At 33.2% G+C, this 20,394-nt stretch overlaps 2 protein-coding genes across 6 annotated transcripts in view; one reads left to right on the forward strand and one right to left on the reverse strand.

Moving 5' to 3' along the window:
• LOC149424207 (uncharacterized) overlaps nucleotides 1-3,028 on the reverse strand; it is a 558,416-nt gene extending 555,388 nt beyond the window's left edge. For all 5 annotated transcript variants that reach the window (XM_089651358.1, XM_089651363.1, XM_089651362.1 and 2 more), the window contains exon 1: nucleotides 2,556-3,028. The gene's annotated coding sequence lies outside the window, so the exon portion shown is untranslated. The remainder of the gene's footprint in view (nucleotides 1-2,555) is intronic.
• A 9,480-nt stretch (nucleotides 3,029-12,508) lies between these two features.
• Nucleotides 12,509-20,394, forward strand: part of LOC149424210 (uncharacterized) — a 29,373-nt gene continuing 21,487 nt past the window's right edge. Inside the window, exons 1-4 of the mRNA XM_089631224.1 lie at nucleotides 12,509-12,574; nucleotides 12,764-12,997; nucleotides 18,484-18,542; nucleotides 19,633-19,816. Coding sequence (XP_089487350.1) covers nucleotides 12,803-12,997; nucleotides 18,484-18,542; nucleotides 19,633-19,816 — 438 coding nt within the window. The 5' untranslated portion in view covers nucleotides 12,509-12,574; nucleotides 12,764-12,802. The remainder of the gene's footprint in view (nucleotides 12,575-12,763; nucleotides 12,998-18,483; nucleotides 18,543-19,632; nucleotides 19,817-20,394) is intronic.

The raw sequence follows: 20,394 nt of genomic DNA on the forward strand, positions 1-20,394 counted from the left end.
TTTGAATTTATATATATTATTACATAAGTAGATATAATATTTAAAATTGTATGGTTGATTCATAAAGAAAATTAAATTACTAATAAAATATTTCCAAACCTAAAAAATATATATTAGGCACCCTTGATGTTATGAAGCCTTTGGGCATTGAAGATTCAACAATCCAATTTTAAACATTAATTTTAACATTTAAAAAATGTATGTGCGTATATATTGTGCGGAATAATCTGTATCTGTTCGCCATATTCGTCGTTAAATTGTCGTGGTCGGAATAATACGAACACCCTCCAACACACAACATAGAAAAATCGTAAAACAGCAAAGAATTAAACAATTTGACGCGTATGCCTCAAAAGTAGGTACCGTTTTTTTTTCTTTTTTCTAGACAACAAAAATAATAATCATATCCTGTGTGGGTGAGGTTTGTGTGAAAAGTAGGCTGGTACCTACTTATAATTTTATAGCAATTTGTATTAAAAAATAAACAAAACGGTGTGGGAAGGTAATATTATCAACATGGTGAATGGCTATTTCATAATGGGAGTAAACCAATGTTAAGTGCGTACACTACTTACGTCCAAGTTCTACATGTTACTCATTTGATAATGTACATCAATATTCAATTGGCTTGCGTAATAGCGTATTTTAAGTAGCTGCCGCATTCAGAAGTGTTTGAGCCATACTTTTGCAGAATGCTAGATCATTATTCCATATTTGAAATTGGAGTGGAATTTGATTTCCGTTTAGACAAAGAAGGGTTGCAACTTGCAACTACTATAGTGTATTTTAGTATGTACCTTCCACATTCAAAACAATTTATGGAAAACTTTTACAACACAATTTTCTTTATTTGAAAATATGGCTGAATATTTTGAATTCTGTACAAACAAAGAAGGGTTATAAATCTAATTTTGCATTTTAGTAACCTACCACATTAAAAAGTGTTGTCATGCGTCACACTTCAGTAAAATTGTATATTCTTATTTTATTTTGTAAGGAATGTAAATTGACTTCAGACAAAGGAATACAATTAATATCTATGATTCCCGGCTGTTCGGAATACTATATCTGCAATGAACACTGCAGTCCCTGGGGCATTCAGGTGTCCCTTCAATCCAGGAAACATCGACAGTAACAAGTCATGATCAATGATCACGATTCACGATTTAGATCCGAATCTCGCATTATGAGGATTATACCACATCGCAGAACATCACACGAAGTGGCTTCATGTTTTATCTTATTATAGCAAATAACAACTGTCAAAGGAATATACAATTCATATAGGTACGCTTTACAGAATAAAACTGACAAACAATGCTCGGTTATAAAATAATTCCAATAATTTGTATTTCTTAAAGTGTCATTATTTTTTATTATGCAGATAATTTTTCCTGACGCTTTTGATAAAAAATAAATCGTAGGTCATACCTACGTTTCAATTCTTGGTAGATTTTCTTCGTTGATTAGTTTTTTTTCTCTAATAACTTTCCAGGATTCTTGCATGTTATTTTAACTAGGTAACACAATTGACAAATCCTATTCTATAAGTTATTTTCTCTATGCAATACGTTTTAAATGTTAGGTAGGAACTGTTATATTTTCTTCTTTTGTCCCTTTTTTGATCAAAAAATAAGAGGTTATTTTCGATTCACGGTTCGTAGATCTTCGTAGGCTCTTATTTTTCTGTAAATTGCAAAACGAACGGTACGAGATACAGTTTTCTATCAAAGGTTTTTTTAATTTTTAAATAAAAGAAAAATATTTTAAAAATATATATATATATTGGTAAGGAGCAGGGTGGACATAGTATTATATTATTGAAGAACTGTATCCAATCAATTGATATAATATAGGTACCTGTCTTCATGAAAATTCTGAGCGTTTAATAATGTTGATGTAGGTATACATTGCTTATCTCCATTAACTTTTACTACGTATTTGAATAACAATATGAATACAAGAACATCATATTATTTTCCAAAATATTTTTTATAAAGTGACCGGATAAATCATCAAAATTATAATTCAGCACATCTTTAAAAAGTTATATAAAGTCATGGAAAGTGATGAAACAAAAACTTTATTAACTGGGTTAAGTGGGTTAGGTTAGGTTTAAAAAAAAAATCTTCGTATCTAATGACTTTATACCACTTTTTAAAAGTGTGTTGAATTGTCCATGTGTTGATTTATCATGGAACCGTTGTATAGGTACCCTTGGCTTATAAAAAAAACAATGTGTGTGTTTTTACGTCATTTTCATATATTTCTTTAATTGTAATATTCTATTGGTTTGATGTGTAACACCGATTTTAACATAAAAACTACCAATTTATTAAATATTTTACTCTATTAGCTCTCAAACAGTATAAGAATACTTAATAATTACTTGAATCTCTGTATATGACATTGTAGTTATATTTTATGGAATGTGTGGGATTGCACTCACCTCCCCACATTCTGGAATAAACTATTATTATTATTATTATAAAATGAAAGGGAGGTATAACATAACAAAGGTTTGAAATGTATTCCAATAAAACAAAATGACTTACCTTAATTTTGATGTGAAAACGTCAGAATGAACAGCTGTGCTTCAAACTTTAAACAAGCCAGACATAATATGGACGTAATGTTTACAATTCAAAACTGATGATTTCCGACGAAAACAAAAACATCCAAATTGCACTACAGCGAGAGACACATAAATAAACTCCTAAAGTCAACAACAATACCAGTCAAGAAAGTTTGCTGTCAGTGGACGAAAAATCTCAAACACAGAATTAAATCACTATTTCACTCACAATCAATTCAGCGATTGACATTTATGACAGTCCACTAGTAAATGAAACAATAGGAATATGCCAATTCACTTTTCACGTGCGGATAATTAAGAAATTATTTTTTCAATGTAGTGTTTGGTGAGAGTACGTCAAAACAGAGCCGGGCGTGAACTAGACCAGCACGACCGCATCCGACGCGCGATGGCGTCATACTAAACGCGGGATCACACGCGGTCGATGGGAGGAACGGTAGGTAACGGAATAGTGGAATAGCTTTGCGAGAAGTGTGCAGCGGCCCTCAAGTGTGGGGATATCTTGGGATCTTGTGGTGGTAGACCGGCGCTTGCGCTCTCTCTTCCCGTCTCTTGCCTTCTCTCTGCTTTCTGCCTCCTGCCCAATATTCCGATTATTCTCGTTCCATGAATATCGGCGGGATAACTACAGACAACACTGCTGACCGTTCTTTGTATCTTCCATACAATTTGCAGGCCGCTGGTTAACTCCAAAAAACAGGTTGTTTTGATTGATAGGAGGTAAGTTTACAGTCAACACTCGATAGATATGAAATATTTTTTATCGGCCGATGGCCCAACATATGTTCGCGAGATAACCAAATTGAAAAATCATTCATTTTTGGCCACAAAGAAAAGTTTGCCTTCCAATCATTATTGATGACACAGATCGATTCTGTTTGTCGTGACCATGGAAGTATGATTGAAATTACTGTGCCTTTACATGTCACAAATCAAATTATTATACAAATAATACAATATTATCGTAATTAGATAACATAGGAAGATATCGAAAGATAAAATATTATTGGCGTAAATACATTTTTTTAAATAACGTAGGTACTCCTGTAATTTTTTTTAAATAAATACATTTTCGCATTGCAACTAAAATACCGGTATTTGTTTTATATGTGTCGTTTTTATAATTCATTCATTCACCCAGAGTTCCTGGGTTCGGTTCCTAGTTGTGACCGTTATATTTTATAATTCATGCATTCACCCGGAGTTCCTAGGTTCGGTTCCTAGTTGTGACAGTTATATTTTATAATTCATGCATTCACCCAGAGTTCCTGGGTTCGGTTCCTAGTTGTGACCGCTATATTTTATAATTCATGCATTCACACAGAGTTCCTGGGTTCGGTTCCTTGTTGTGACCGTTATATTTTTATAATTCATCCATTCACACAGAGTTCCTGGGTTCGGTTCCTTGTTGTGACCGTTATATTTTTATAATTCATTCATTCACACAGAGTTCCTGGGTTCGGTTCCTTGTTGTGACCGTTATATTTTATAATTTATGCATTCACCCAGAGTTACTGGGTTCGGTTCCTAGTTGTGACCGTTATATTTTATTTTTCATGCATTCACCCAGAGTTCCTGGGTTCGGTTCCTTGTTGTGACCGTTATATTTTATAATTCATGCATTCACCCAGAGTTCCTGGGTTCGGTTCCTAGTTGTGACCGTTATATTTTATAATTCACGCATCCACCCAAAGTTCCTGGGTTTGGTTCCTAGTTGTGACCGTTATATTTTATAATTCATGCATTCACCCAGAGTTCCTGGGTTCGGTTCCTAGTTGTGACCGTTATATTTTATAATTCATGCATTCACCCAGAGTTCCTGGGTTCGGTTCCTAGTTGTGACCGTTATATTTTATAATTCATGCATTCACCCAGAGTTCCTGGGTTCGGTTCCTAGTTGTGACCGTTATATTTTATAATTCATGCATTCACCCAGAGTTCCTGGGTTCGGTTCCTAGTTGTGACCGTTATATTTTTTGTACGTCTTTTTATGTTTCGTTTAGATTTATTAGTATAATCTTCTTCTATGATACGTGTACCTATTCATCTTTAACCTATAATAATTTACACTTGAGTTCCTTATTGGCTACTAATTAGTAAAGTGTTATTTAATGTATGTATTATTAGATTATTATATTACTATCAAGTTATCTGAAAAAATCAAGCGATATTATAATAATTGTAGGATTTTTGAAGCTGAAAATATTCATAAAATATTATCCTCGGGATTAATGCCAATCAAAAAATAATTAGAGGCTCTCAGAAATACATTTAGAATAAACACCATTAGTAGACTTTAAACATTCAGATTTAGATCGGTAAAAAATTTAAATTAAAGAAATTTACATTTCAGATAGAGAATTATTATTTTTTTAGTGTTCTTTAAAATTTTTCCCGTTAAACATCAACTAAGCAGTTTGTCAACGGGATATACATGTTTAATTACAATGTAAATATAAATACATAATATTATTACTAATATTAATATATTACTATACTAAGAGACCGAACGATTAATCATAATAGACCCGATATAGTTTTACATGACTAAATTTAAAAAAATAACTTATATCAAGGATGTCGCTATTCCAATTTCCTGTAATATTAAAAAATCTCTTAATGAAAAAATAAGAAAATACACAGATTTAGGAAATGAGATAAAAAGAAATAGGCATTCTCAGACTATAAAAATATTCCCATTTGTTATTTCGGATACTGGCATTATACCTAAACCTCTCATTAAAATTTAGGCGTATTAGATCTATCAAAAAAATTATGCATAAAAATGCAAAAATCAGTAATTTAAAATACATGTAGGATAACGAAATATTTTTCAAATATTTATGCTGAGGGATTGGTAGGATTTATAGGCCCTGTTAGGAGTTCTACCGAGCCGAACCCTCTGATATGAAAATATCTGGAGTCGGTGAATTATTTTCCCATTTGATCTCTGGTGAGTTGACTTGTTGTTCTTGTATTGTTTTGTATTTATTTTGCTTATATAATGCACTTACATAATGTTGATTGACTAGATGATCATTTGTGGAAAAGTGTGTGGAAGGGTTTAGTTTTTCCTATGGGGAAGATTTAACCCGGATATAAAATCGGAAATTATATAAAAAATATATATGTACAGATTATTATTATTGGCACAAATAGTCTAAGATAACCCAAAATTTACATGGTAATAAATAACAACTATTGATTGATAGTAATGATTAGTATAAAATATTTCTACTTATGAGCCATATTTTCAGCATATATCTGATATCTATTTGGGAATGTACATTTTTTACTTGGCAACGTTTTAAACATTTTGGGAACGTTATATTCTAGGGTTCGCTCTCTAATAAAATAAAATAATTTTGGTACTTACTTTCTCATTTGATTCCCACAATCATTTCCAATTTTGAAGATTAAAGGTTTTTTATGTGAATACCTCACAAGAGTCCCAACTGTTCCTAAACGTCTGGAGCCAGTGAGAGTAGGTATGGCATCCCCAATTAGGGTATGTTGTGAGGCTGAAGGTAGTGGAGAGGGTAGGAGATGGGGAAAAGAAAGGTGAGGGAGTATCTGGATATCAGATCTGGTCACCAAACACGGCTTAATCCATTTCAAGCAACGTTTCAATTTTCAATTCCGAACGGTGGTCTTTCACTAGCGCGATACTGAGATTATTTTCCACTCTGGACAATGCTAATTGAACATGAACAATTTTTTCGCATGATTATTTCTCATCATGACAGACAATCGAAATGAATATGGTCGATTATCATCATTTTTTATATAATGAACTAGCTGACGTGTACCCGAAGCTTCTGGGGTTTATCCTTAGAAGATAGACATACAGGTGTATCGGTACGTACCCGACAAACTTTAACCAGCTATTCCTTAGCATATTTGGAGTAAAAAATCTTAAGTGCACTTTGCTGTCCGGTAACGTTTTTTTTAATAAAAAAAATATTATTCATATTTTCACCACATGTCACCACTGTTTTATCCTTTGACAAAGTTTGAAAACCCATCTGGCAAATATTTTATTCGAATTCCGTTGAATAATGCACGTGTGTACCTATATTGGCGCACTTCTACAATCACAACGAAATGGCACGGCACCATTCGTCTCATTTTTAACTATTATTATTTAGTGTGTGCGAAAGAGCGAAGACGCTTTTTGACATACTTGCTTATAACAGCTGTTGAACACGAAACTTAATGCCAATGACAGTGATGTAGTGTGGAAATTTAAAAAAAAATTGTTTTTAATTGAAAAAAAAATGCTACCGGACAGCAAAGTGCCCATAACATTTTTTACTCCAAATGTGCTAAGGAATAGCTGGTTATAGTTTGTCGGGTTAGTGCCAATACACCCTGTATACCATGGCGCACTTTTCTGTAGGCCTGTTTAAGATATACAATTCTGTATCACATTATTTTGATGTACCTCATAAGGTTTAGCAAGCGTTAGCAATGTGAGCGTCCGAAAATATTTTTTTACGACTTGATTACAAAACATCTACTTTTCTCTACTTTCTATAAGTATAAAATATATGTATTATAAACTATTCGGTTGCGTAGTTTAGAAGAACTAGGCACACACACAGACTTTATTTTATACTATTTAGAGATTCCGTAAACCGATTTCGACTTTATTCCGACATTATAAATTTTCAAACTTTTAATTATTATGCAACCATTGCACATAATTATTTATGGAGATAGTACTATTTTTAAGATAAATAAATAAACACGAGTAGTTACATTATCTTCTCTAAATAGTATAAAATTAAGTCGCTATCCGCGTCTGCCTGTCTGTGCCCTTAGTTCTTCTAAAAAAATTGATATATTGGATTTTACTATCATTATGAGAATTTTTTCCGGAAGGTTTATATAAAAATACATGCATATTACATTGATGGAAATGTAGAGAGAAGTCGATGTTTTGTAATCAAGTCGTAAAAAATATTTTCGGGCGCTTACATTGCTATCGCTGGCTTAACCTTATAAGATACATCAAAATAATCTTCTTCGGAATTGTATATCTTAAAAAGGCCTAAAGAAAAGTCCGTCATTGTACATGTCTATCTCCTAAGGATAACCCCCAGCAACACCGGGTACACGTCAGAGAGTTACATATATACAAAAATTCATCCTGCTTATGTTTGTGCTCACAAAACTCGAAAATTAGTCGTCTGAAATCGCTGAAAATTTCAAAGTTTGTTCTTATTAGTACCAGGAGTGTTTAGAGAGGTTTGAATGACAGAAGAAGTCGGGGACGCCAGAGGAATACTTAAGAATTCTTAACGCAATATTTGCACCGGAATAAGATAAATAGTCGAATAAAAGTCGATGTAATGTAGTTTATTTAAAAGTTACATTGTATTATACAGAAGTGAATGGTGGAAGAAGTCGGAGACACCCGATAAAGACATTAGCAATAGCGAAACCTTGCGGGGTCCACTAGTTTATTATAAAATGTGAGCTTTATTTGGCTCTACAAAATAAGTACAAAAATTCGTAATTACTTTTTTAAATTTTTTAATTTCCAGTCAACTTATCTACATCTCACACGTATTTTCATAGTAGGTACAGTGGTTGACATATGCGATAAACATTGGTGATCAACTTATCTACATCTCACCCGTATTTTCATAGTAGGTACAGTGGTTGACATATGCGATAAACATTGGTGATAAACTTATCTACATCTCACCCGTATTTTCATAGTAGGTACAGTGGTTGTCATATGCGATAAACATTGGTGATCAACTTATCTACATCTCACCCGTATTTTCATAGTAGGTATAGTGGTTGTCATATGCGATAAACATTGGTGATCAACTTATCTACATCTCACCCGTATTTTCATAGTAGGTACAGTGGTTGACATATGCGATAAACATTGGTGATCAACTTATCTACATATCACCCGTATTTTCATAGTAGGTACAGTGGTTGGCATATGCGATAAACATTGGTGATCAACTTATCTACATCTCACCCGTATTTTCATAGTAGGTACCTACAGTGGTTGACATACGCGATAAACATTGGTGATCAAATTATCTACATCTCACCCGTATTTTCATAGTAGGTACAGTGGTTGACATATGCGATAAACATTGGTGATCAACTTATCTACATCTCACGCGTATTTTCATAGTAGGTACAGTGGTTGTCATATTCCCTTCCATACACAAGCAAATGCTTTCAATGGAAGAGTAGTAAAAATACCCAAGATGTAAAATGAATTATGTACCATGTAAACATATTATGAAAAATAAAAAATAATTACAAAAAAATAAAAATAATATGCGATAAACATTGGTGATGAACTTATCTACATCTCACCCGTATTTTCATAGTAGGTACAGTAGTTGTCATATGCGATAAACATTGGTGATCAACTTATCTACATCTCACCCGTATTTTCATAGTAGGTACAGTGGTTGTCATATGCGATAAACATTGGTGATCAACTTATCTACATCTCACCCGTATTTTCATAGCAGGTACCTACAATGGTTGACATATGCGATAAACATTGGTGATCAACCATATTTTTTTGCGACTTACCTGTTCTTAATATGTAATAAATGGTGACCGGATAAATCATCAAAATGATAATTCATCACATCTTTAAAAAGTTATATTAAATCATGGAAAGTGATGAAACAAAAACTTTATTTAACTGGGTTAAGTGTTAAGTAGGTTAATTTAGGTTAGGTTAGATTAAAAAAATAAATTTTTTCATCGTTCTTAATGACTTTATATCACTTTTTAAAAGTGTGTTGAATAGTCACTGTGTTGAGTTAGCATGGAACCGTAATAAATACCTACTACGTTTTGAATTAAATATTCATATTATTATAACTTGTACGAGTACATTTCGTTACTCTGACTTGGAGTACCGCTTTAACGGAGTAAATATATCTACAACAAAATATATCTATATATTTCTGGATGTTTGTTCACGCTTTATCACTGGAATGAGAAATGAGAAATATAGTTTTTTAACAGTGGGGTACACAGTAGTGAAGTGACGCCCGAGGAAGACTTTATCGCATCATCTCTACACTGGGATGAGATACGCAGTAGTCGAATTTAAGTCGTTATAGTCTAAGATCCCTTAAAGAACGACCGTCGCACCGAGATGTTTATTTGATGAAACGTATTTTATATTTAATTTAATATGTCAATAAATATATTGCATATCGGTTGCCTAGCAAATTTTAGTCCAGGGTATGATTAATTAATAATTAAAAAAAAAAAAAAATTAAACATTTCACCGGTTTGATTATTATACAAATTCTATACCAATCGAAAGTACGAAACCCATAGAATATGCAAACGTTAGGTTGCCTACTCTTTTCCGGTCACAACTCTCAGGTTGCCATGTATAAACAGGTAAATCGAAAAAGCATTTTGCACCGGTCTGATTATTGAATAAAAATTATATGAAATTAAAGATTATTTCATTATGAACACGATGGTATAAGGTTGCCTGCTAAAAATCAGTCCCGAATTCCGGTTGTCGAATTTTGAAAACTTAAACTTTTTGAAAACATGCCGCGAATTCTCGTGTGCGACTGAGAGGTCCCAACCAACCATCCCATGCGATAGAAGAGGACAAAGCATAGCAGCTGTCCGTCCATTAAAACAAAGAGAGTGCGCATGCTATTTGTTCTTGAAAATGAAAAGGATAGCGATAGACTCGTGCACTCTGTGCACTCTAGACTAGATGGTACCTTGCATATATATATATATATATATATATATATATATATATATATATATATATATATATATATATATACGTAGCTATTATTAAATTTAAAAAAAATAAAAAAAGTTATATTTACAGTACTCAAAATGCCATTTCAAAAATATCATCTAGTATTTAGAGTACCCTGGCCAGATTAGATAAATGTATAGGAATTTTCATTTACCTAAAGAAAGCATTTGACCTCATTTCCTATGATATGCTTGTATTAAAATTAAAAGAAAATGCCACTAAACACATAGCCCTTAAATGGATAGAAAGCTACTTAACAGAGATATCTCAAATTGTAAAATTAAACCAAACATTTAGGACATCACTAACAAGTAAATTTGGCATTCCTCAAGGCACGGTTCTTAGTCCATTATTATTTCTAATATATGTAAATGATGGTGACCGGATAAATCATCAAAATGATAATTTATCACATCTTTAAAAAGTCATGGAAAGTGATGAAACAAAAGCTTTATTAACTGGGTTAAGTAGGTTAGGTTAGGTTTAAATTTTTTTTTCATCGTTTTTAATGACTTTATATCCCCTTTTAAAGGTGTGTTGAATAGTCACTGTGTTGAGTTATTAACCGTAAATGAAATTTTCAAACAGGAAACAGGGAAATTCATTTCTTATGCAGATGACACTGTATAATTAATAAAACGTCAAACATGGGAAATAGTTAACAAACTTGCAAATGAAGATATTAATGCTTTAAAATCATGGTTTGATACTCAAACCATCTGGTCTCCTCACACTTAATGCAAAAAAACAACATGTGTCTTATTTTCCTTAAAGAAAATACGTAATCAGAAAGTTAGTATCCACGACGAAAAATGTGTTAATGTAAACTGTAAACAACACAATCCTATTTGTACTGTAATCAACTCTTCTTCTGAAATTAAATATCTCGGTGTGATCATTGATCAAACCTGAAGTGGAACAGCCATATTACAGAGCTAGTAAAGAGAATAAGGAAATGTATATATATGTTAGGTTAAGAAATATTTTAAATGTGAAAATAATCAAAAATGTGTACTTTGCCCTTGTTCACTCTTTGCTTATCTACGGAATCATAGGCTGGTGAGGATCCTATAAAAACAATCTAAACCCTGTAAAAGTTTCACAAAAAATCATCATAAAAGTAATACTAAAAAAATCTACATTCTCAACAGAATCACTTTTTAAATTGTTTCCATTACCAAATGTTAATGACATATTTAAGCAAGCTTCCATTATAAACCTGTGCAAATAAAAAATAACAAAGAATACCAAGAATTTTGCAAACTAATGAGAAATGGAAATCAATATAGGTATTACACCTAATTTTAAAACAACACAAATGCAAAACCATTATATTTACGAAGCCATAAAAAAACTACAATAATCTCCCCTCTAAACTGCGCTGTATTGTAAAGCAATCAGATCAAATAAATGAAATTAAAAAAAAAAACTTAAATTAAACATTACATTGAAAAATCAATATTCTATACAAAAATATTATTATAACAAAACTTATGTAAGAATCGTGGCTCCCTTATCAGGCACAATAACTCCTCTTTTCTTAAATCTGAAATGTAATATTGTAAAATATTTATGTATCTATATTCCTTATATTACAATACAAAAAAAAATTAAAAAACTAACGATCACTCCAGGGGTAGGTAGTATCTCATTCCGGTGCAGAGACATTGCGGAATTAGTCGGGCGTCCCCTAACCATTCAAACCAATCTCTAAACACTCCTGGCACTAACAAGAACAAACTTTGAAATTTTCAGCGATATGGGTTCTTTAGTACTTTCTAGGTCGAGATTTTCGTTCAAAATTAAAAAAAAAATAGGAAACCTCCAATTTATTTTTATGTTGACGAATAAATTTTCTTTAACGATATAAAATGTGCTATTTTCGATTTGCCACCTTTTTAGGATTTTTAGAGATAATAACTGTTTTATAAAATTGAGATGTCGTTAAATTATTTATTTCTTATATTTGGTGAAAGTTTTATTTTGTAAGATTTTGGGCCTTTAGCTTAATGATTTTGCCCGATCTACCATCTGGCGACTTTCAGCAAAACTAATTCCACCGGATGGGATTGCAGGAAACCATTTCAAAGCGTCATCTACTGACATGTCAAACAACATCTGATTTCTTTTAGAGGATTGCGTGATATTCTACGTAAATTAACAACAATCGTTTGGTTGCGTGGGTAAGAAGCTGTCAATTCTTGTATTTGTAATGTATTTATATTTGTCTGGACATTTTGGATCACTCAATAGAAATCACTAAAGTATTCTCCGTTTCAATATCAAATCATTTGACGCGTCCGTTCTCTTTAACTTTTCCGGCAGTGTATCTTTTCATCGGCTTCAGTTCTAGTAAGATGTAATATTTTCAGGATATTCGAGCCATCCGATGTTTTCATAATAACGTAGTTATGGATTCTTCCTTTCTGCCTGGATGGCTAGGATCCAAGTTAAATGTCGGTGATAGCCCTAGCAAAGGCAATGTAGCAGCTAGTTGGCAATGGAGAGAACTTGGGATGAACCCTAGAGGTTCGGCTTCCAATTCTAGAATACTCCAAGAGGCTGCCGAAGATCATCTTGTCAACAAAGCACAACTCAGTGAAAGGGTAAGTTTGTCGCTTTATGATGTTTTTATTTGAAACCAGTTGAAAAAATTAGACAGCCTTTGACACACTACACACGATATCTTGTGTCAGATTTTCTCCAAATTTCTCTAAAATCCTGCTGAAAATTATGCAATATCTTTTATGTTTATGTTACCATAGTCAAATCATTTATTTTGTTGTCCAATAAACACATTTGTTGAATAGTCAACAGAGAAATGTCAGAATACCTGATTAATTTCTTGCCTTCTGTTAGAATTTTAATATTTTTGTTTGCATCTACTACAATAACAAATTCACTTTATTATTTTTATCTTATTCATAAAATAAGAAGCCACATAATATTCTTATTTGAATATCGGATAGTTGATCCTTCGCTGACTTGGTACATGCATATTTTTGTCCTTATAGTTTGCAATACATTGCTATTATGCCATTTCCATTGAATCCTAAACATTTGTGTAACAAGGGTGTGGTTAGGGTTGCATTCTATTCAGAAACAGATCGTCTGAAACACATTGACAGTAATTTATTACTCTAGTGATTCCATGTAAAATGTTTTTTATTCATTTTATGAAAGTGCTACGCTTTTAACCGATTGTCTCATGGAGTTACATTGTCATCTGTATAAAATATTCTAATCTTTTTCCTTCTCCGTGTACATATTGAGGGTTAACTCTCGGTGTGCCGACGCTAAATTTTCGCTGTCTGCCTGGTGATTCTATTTTCGTTTTAACTTATTTGGATTTTGCAAAATGATGTTTTTGTAAATTGTACCATCCTACCGTATAATATGTTTATGTATTTATAAAACATAGTACATAATCTACCATAAGTAGTTTCCCCAGAATTGCTCATAGAAATGATTTTTTTGACTGTGCCTGATGGATATGGCAGCACACAAGAGGTTAAGATTATACAAATTCAATTTAATTTTCTAGTTAACCTAATATACAATGTCTTCCTCTGTTAACATATAAAAAGTGTTTTGTTTTATGTTTGACTATTATAAATAAATATGTTTAAGATAAAGATAATTCCAGTTGTTGAAAATTAAAATTCACACCTGTTTTTCCCTATATTTGTTTCTCACAGCACAGTCCATTTTTTTAATCTTAGGATAGTCAGTGACCATTTACTAGAGCAGTATATGTTCCTAATCTTTCACCCTGCAGCTTAATATTATACACGCACCAAACTCACTATAAACCAAGCATTATTATAAAACCGCCGCTTGGTCATATTAAATAAGAAAACGGACATTTCACATTTGCCATAAGTTTATAGAATAAAGTTCTGCCTGGTGTGGAAACCATTCATTCATTACATTTCTACTCCAGTATGTTTGACGCAACATGACGTTTAGTTATAGACCTACAATTATTATTTGATAATAACTATGCCTGGTTTCAACCCTCTTTTTCAAAACCTTTATTTTTAATGAAAAATACAGAACAGAATATATGATTGTTGTTAGTTTATCACATTTCAAAGCTCCCATTCTGTAAAATAACTGAAAAACCGGAGGTCAAATACTTAGGACACATCGTAACAGCGGAGCTCAGTGATGATATGGATACTGAGCGACAGAGAAGATCACTGTGCATCAGAGCAAATATGATTTCTCGACGATTTAACAAGTGTAGCCCAAAAGCAAAAAGGCAACTTTTTAACACATACTGCACGAGCCTATATACATACCTCGAAGCTGTGGACCAACTTCAACAAAGCATCTCTAAAAAGAATGGAAATACAGTACAACAATTCCTACCGAATACTTTTTGGGCTTTCCTGGTACTGTAGTGCCACTGAGATGTTTGTAGAAGGGCGTGTTCCTGGATTCCGAGCACTAATGAAAAAACAGGTCACCAGCTTTCGAACGCGACTAGCCACGAGCGAAAACGGTCTTGTGATGGCAGCACTGCACTTCTGGCAGGGACCTATTTACAAGCGATGGAGCCAAATCCTGATGTCATAGATAAAAATAAAATAAAATAAGTCAATCTTAACGACGTAAGTGAAGAAGGCGTCTACAAAAATATGAAAAGCGCGGCCCCGGTGTATTGAACAGACCTACGGTCGAATTTTCCTTAGCAGGCGTAGAAAATTGATTTTTCTATGGAGTTTATATTAATTAATTCTGATAAAAGTATTACTAACATCTCGGATGTTTCTAAATATATCAGGAAGTTTCTAATTCATTGACTAGAAAAATAAAATCTGATCGCTAATTTTGTAGTTGAATTATAAATTTTAACCTTTTATTAATTATTCAAACTGTTTTAGGTAAAATATAAGGTACTCATATATATTATATTCATATATATATTTTTTTTTAATATTTTTTCTTTTTAAAAAACTTTAGTCTCATTATGTTGTTGTATTATTATTATTGTCTTTTGTTTTCGTTTACTGTGTATGTATTATCTTACAATATTTTTTATATTTACTTGATATATTCTATGTATATATGGAGCTTGTGGGATTGCACCACCCTCCCCAAGATCTAGTATACACAAGAAAAAAAAAAAAAAAAAAAAAATTATCTTGTGATTGAAATAACATTGCTAGCTAAATATATTTTCACTGACCTAAAAATTAGAGATATAAAAAGCTGGCAAGCGTCATTTTATAATGTTTTTACTGTTTTGTAAATGCTGATTTTCTGCTTTTTGGTTAAAATATATTTAATATTCTAGGCTTTTCTGAGAATTCTGCCTTATTATAATTGGATGTTTCCACATCATAAAAGATAGAAATTTATCACAATCTAAGTTATAACAATAATTATTGTAAAGGTACTCTTTCTGATTATTGTGTCATGAAATCTCTGGCTTAAAAAAAGGGCCAATGTCAGTTTTTCAATGTACATATATTTTTGTTCGATTTCGCCTCAAAATTGGGTTATCTTCCGAATTCTATTTCGAGAAAGGCTTTTCCCACTGACTCGGCAACAGTAAGGAATTTACAAAAACCAAAAGGGTCATAAAAATAGAATTCGCAATGGTTTGCAGCGCAGCCATTGTGAACTGACATCTCTGCGTAGGATCTCCGGTTTTTGTCGATTCCTCACTGTTACCAAGCCGGTGCTACGACTGGCTAAAACTTGCTAAAAAGGGGAAATTCTGCCCTGGCCTCGTGGAATTTGACAAACAAAGCAAGCCACAAAAATGTATTGCAATATTATTTTTTTATTCAATTTATTTTGTTTCTCAGATAAAATCAAACAAATAATTTTTTTTTCTGTCGTAATTATCTGTTAATTTGGTATTTACTATTTATTAAATTCTTCCCGTTTACTAGATTAACACTATATATGAATCCTATAATTTCTATACCCGCTATATCCGATTTTTTGACAAAATGATCTGAGTATGACATCTTGTTCACATTTTTGCGAGCAACAAGAGGAGCCTAAAATTGAGTTTCAAAACCCTCCTTATCATGACCAAAAACCATGTTAAAACTGCGAGTGAGAAACCAAATCCGCTATATCATACAGAAAGTCACTATCAAAACCCGCTATATCGGATTCAACGAATCACAAGCAGTTATTTTGCCAAAATACAATATGGCCGCCGCTCTGACGCCACGTCGTGTGTCAAAATGATCTACGCGTGAGTTTCTAAACCCGCCATGTCGCCTCAGTTGACTTGCAAAATCACGAAGTGAGTATCAAAATCCGCTATATCCATTTTATTTATCGAAATTACTTAATTATTGCTAGACATATATAGAAAAATAAATGCTTTTCGAAATTTTATTACTCCAATTCATTATATAAAAAATTTTAATGCATTTACTTATGTACGCTAGAGATGTGACAGTTTTTTGCGGTTTTCTCCAAATCAATGAAAGTTGATATAGCGGGTATAGAAATTACACGACTCATATTATGTCATTATGATTTGCCATCACCAGACAGCCGGTAGAAATAAATTTGCCTAAGTGTAGGTAGACGGTTTTTTCTGATTTATTTAAATTTATTTTTTATGGATTAATTTTTTTTAAATAAAATCTACAAATATTGGACAAACGATGAAATACAGATAGATTTATTAGCTTTAAACCACAGTAATCGGTTTATATTTTTCAGTAATAATATTCAGAGGTATGATATTTCGAATGAGCATTGGCGAATAAAAAAATAAAAATCCCGGAAACCTTCCATCGCTCAAGGCATTTCTTTTGTAAATACGCCCTCGCTCGGTTAAAAATAGAAAAAAATAAGTTAACTCTCATAATTTTGCTGTAAATTCATTGTTGTGCATTTCGGTACCATGTTATTTTGATTATAATGTGGGTAATTGAAGGGTGGAGTTGAATGAAAGATGTGGTAGTATCGCAGTGACTTTATTTTGTAGTCAGTGTTGTTGTGTTGGTGTACATCACAATGGGATACATGTAGGTCACAGACGGCGGGGTGTGAATCCGTGCTCGACGCGCGAAGACTGGATGAACTCCTCTCGACTGATGGTGGAGATGATCGGTGTGGTTAACACCCTAGAAGCAGATGTGGTCGTGGCAATGTTGTCAGCAGTTCGACGACATGCGGGCGGAGGCTGGAAGAAAGTTGAGTTGATGAGTGCTCGTACTAGACTGAGTTCTGAGATTAAACTGTGGCACAATGTGGCTGCGTTTATATAGAGTACGCCTTCGTTGTGAGTACCGAAATTTCCCGGCTACTCTGCGCGAGCCACACTGTTAGTCGCAAACGTTCTAGTAGTTATTGTTGATGAGTTCTCGTACTAGACTGAGTTCTGAGATTGAACAGTGGCGCGATGTGGTTGAGTTTATATAGAGCCCCGTGCGTTTTTAAAGCAGGAAATGTTCCAAACGTCGCAGGTAGATCGGTACGCCTTCGTTGTGAATACAGAAATTTCCCGGCTACCCTGCGCGGGCCACACTGCTAGTCTCGAACGTTCTAGTAGTTATGTTTTCTTTTATTAACCTGTTTATTTTCCTTTTAAACTTTTATCGAACCATTCCCACAAGCCGACAACCTTAACATATTTTGACTTCATTTTATCTGTACTACTCATTCCCCCCCTGATCTGTGTTTTCCCGCCAGTAATCTGCTTGTAAAAATGAACTCCTTTATTTTTTTTAATACACTTGATAAAAAAAGACATTCTAATATGAAAATATTACTAAAAGTATCTACATGCCCAGTTTGCATTTTTCAGCATTTTATAAAATGTCCCTTTGTCTCACCTGGGATATGGTTTTTATGTTATTTTTTGTTCACACATTATCTATTATTAACGCAGACCTGTGAAAAATATTATATTATAGGTAGGTATTTTATCAGTTTTCTGAATTCTTGAAACAACCAGTTCCAATTTTGCAAATGACACTTAAATTCAAAGCAAATTTGAGTTCATAGAACCAGATTTCATACAGGAATAATTAAGACACATCACAGACAACTGAAATTGGTATGTTTGATCACTTTTCGTCTTAATGTATACTATTTATTTATTTTTCAGTGCTGTGAGTTACCTGGAATTCCAAAGTCAACATTCTTGATGGTCTTCAGTCCGGATGGGTAAGTCATTGTCTTAGTTTTAATCATTTTAAATATGTTTTGTTTGCTTTAATCACAATATTATCAATTGAATAAGCAATTATTAAACATGCTGTTTATGAGTAATATGTATGAAAGTTGGATGCCTATAAACAAACAAAAAAATAGCAATGCAGAAAGGTATATTTTTTATTTTGTTAAAGGTCAATCATTTTAAGCAATATTATGTATGAATAACTTTACTAGTGGACACGGGTATCATGTGTGAACAGTGGCTTAAAGCGGCACACTTTCGCCACAATGTGTTAAAATTTGTTTTGTCATATATTTGCTATATCTTCAAAAATATTTGAATAAAAATTTTTACGTTGTAACTCAGCATACCCAAGCTCTAAAAGTACCAAACTAAAATCGAATATTATTTGAAATGCAACTCAATTAACCTTGTAATATGTTTATTACGGTCCGCCTATCGGTATTTGCCTATGCCTGCTTTCTTTAATTACGCCCGACATCTCTTGCTCGCTTGCACATAGGAGTTGAGTGGGGCGGAACAGAGATAGTATGTTTCGAATCGGGTTTCACCATCATAAGAACCCAGGTATTGAATTATTACAATAACAAATAACATACTATCCTTTTGTTGAAATACCGATGTAAACGAAAGGCACGAAGATAAAAATAAAAAGAAGAACTGAATCACGATTCCATAACTGATTAAATAATAAGAGATTGGTATATAATATACATATAAATACATCTTTTATGCTATTGAAATGAAGCCGGTGCAAAAGGTAGAACTACCCTTCCCGGTGTTAAGCATCAATTTTTGTGGATAGCCATGGTGGATTTCTGCATACTAGAAATTAAACGTTGGTCACGCATTTGTGTCTCCTTGCTTTGCACATTCCAAAAGGGATCAATGTTGCTAAGTCTTTTGGAGCACCTTTCATTGATACACCAGAAGAACAAACATAGCATTTCCATCCAATGTTTATGTTCTAAAGACTACAATCCTTCCTAACGGAAGATAGGGGTATTTTAAAAATTCACTTGCTACTTATTAAGATCACCACCGTCATTTGTTCTAGCCTGTTTGTTTGCTCCCTAGCACCAAGGTGGCTTCCACGCATGGCAACCATAAGATTTACGTGAGCGAACTATCGAGCGGCAAGCACGTCAAGACCCTGAGCGGCCACCCACGCACTCCTTGGTGCATCGCCTTTCACCCCTCACACCCCCGCCTCCTCGGTTCAGGGTGTCTCGGGGGGCAGGTTCGCGTCTGGGATTTGAGCGTAAGTCAATATGTCATTTTTCATTATCGTAAAAATAAAATTGGAAAGATTCTTTCTCCCTTGCATGATTTCAATTCTTAATTCTGATTCAATTTTACTAACCATTTATGACCTGATTGTTTGATCCTTTGTTTAATCAAAGCAGTGGTTTGAAAGCTACTCATTTAGTTGTAGATTAAGATTTACCACCAGTTAAATATACACTTCAAACTGTTAAAATTGAAGGTTTAAATTTTAAGTCCAGGCACACACGAGCAACTTTAAGTGCCGCAAAAGTTGGCAACTATTTCAAAATCTATACAAATTAAAAAAGCCTCTCGAGTGCGCACCCCATACACCAGGGGTGCTCAAACGGTCGATCGCGAGTGCTTTTTGTGAGGTTTGAGTGAGGCATTGCAGATAATATCAGATATACATCTCAAAGCCACAGCATCTGATACAAAATTCTGGTATTTTATATCTGAAGATAAATATCCGAATCTATGGCAAATCGCCCTTCAGTTGACGGCAATGTTTGGGTCAACTTACTTGTGCGAGTCTGCATTTTCTGAAATGAAGATAATTAAGTCAAAATATTG

This window comes from Hesperophylax consimilis, chromosome 4 (assembly GCF_061612785.1).
Source record: "Hesperophylax consimilis isolate HC1 chromosome 4, BYU_Hcon_1.0, whole genome shotgun sequence".
Classification (NCBI taxonomy): Eukaryota; Metazoa; Arthropoda; class Insecta; order Trichoptera; family Limnephilidae; genus Hesperophylax; species Hesperophylax consimilis.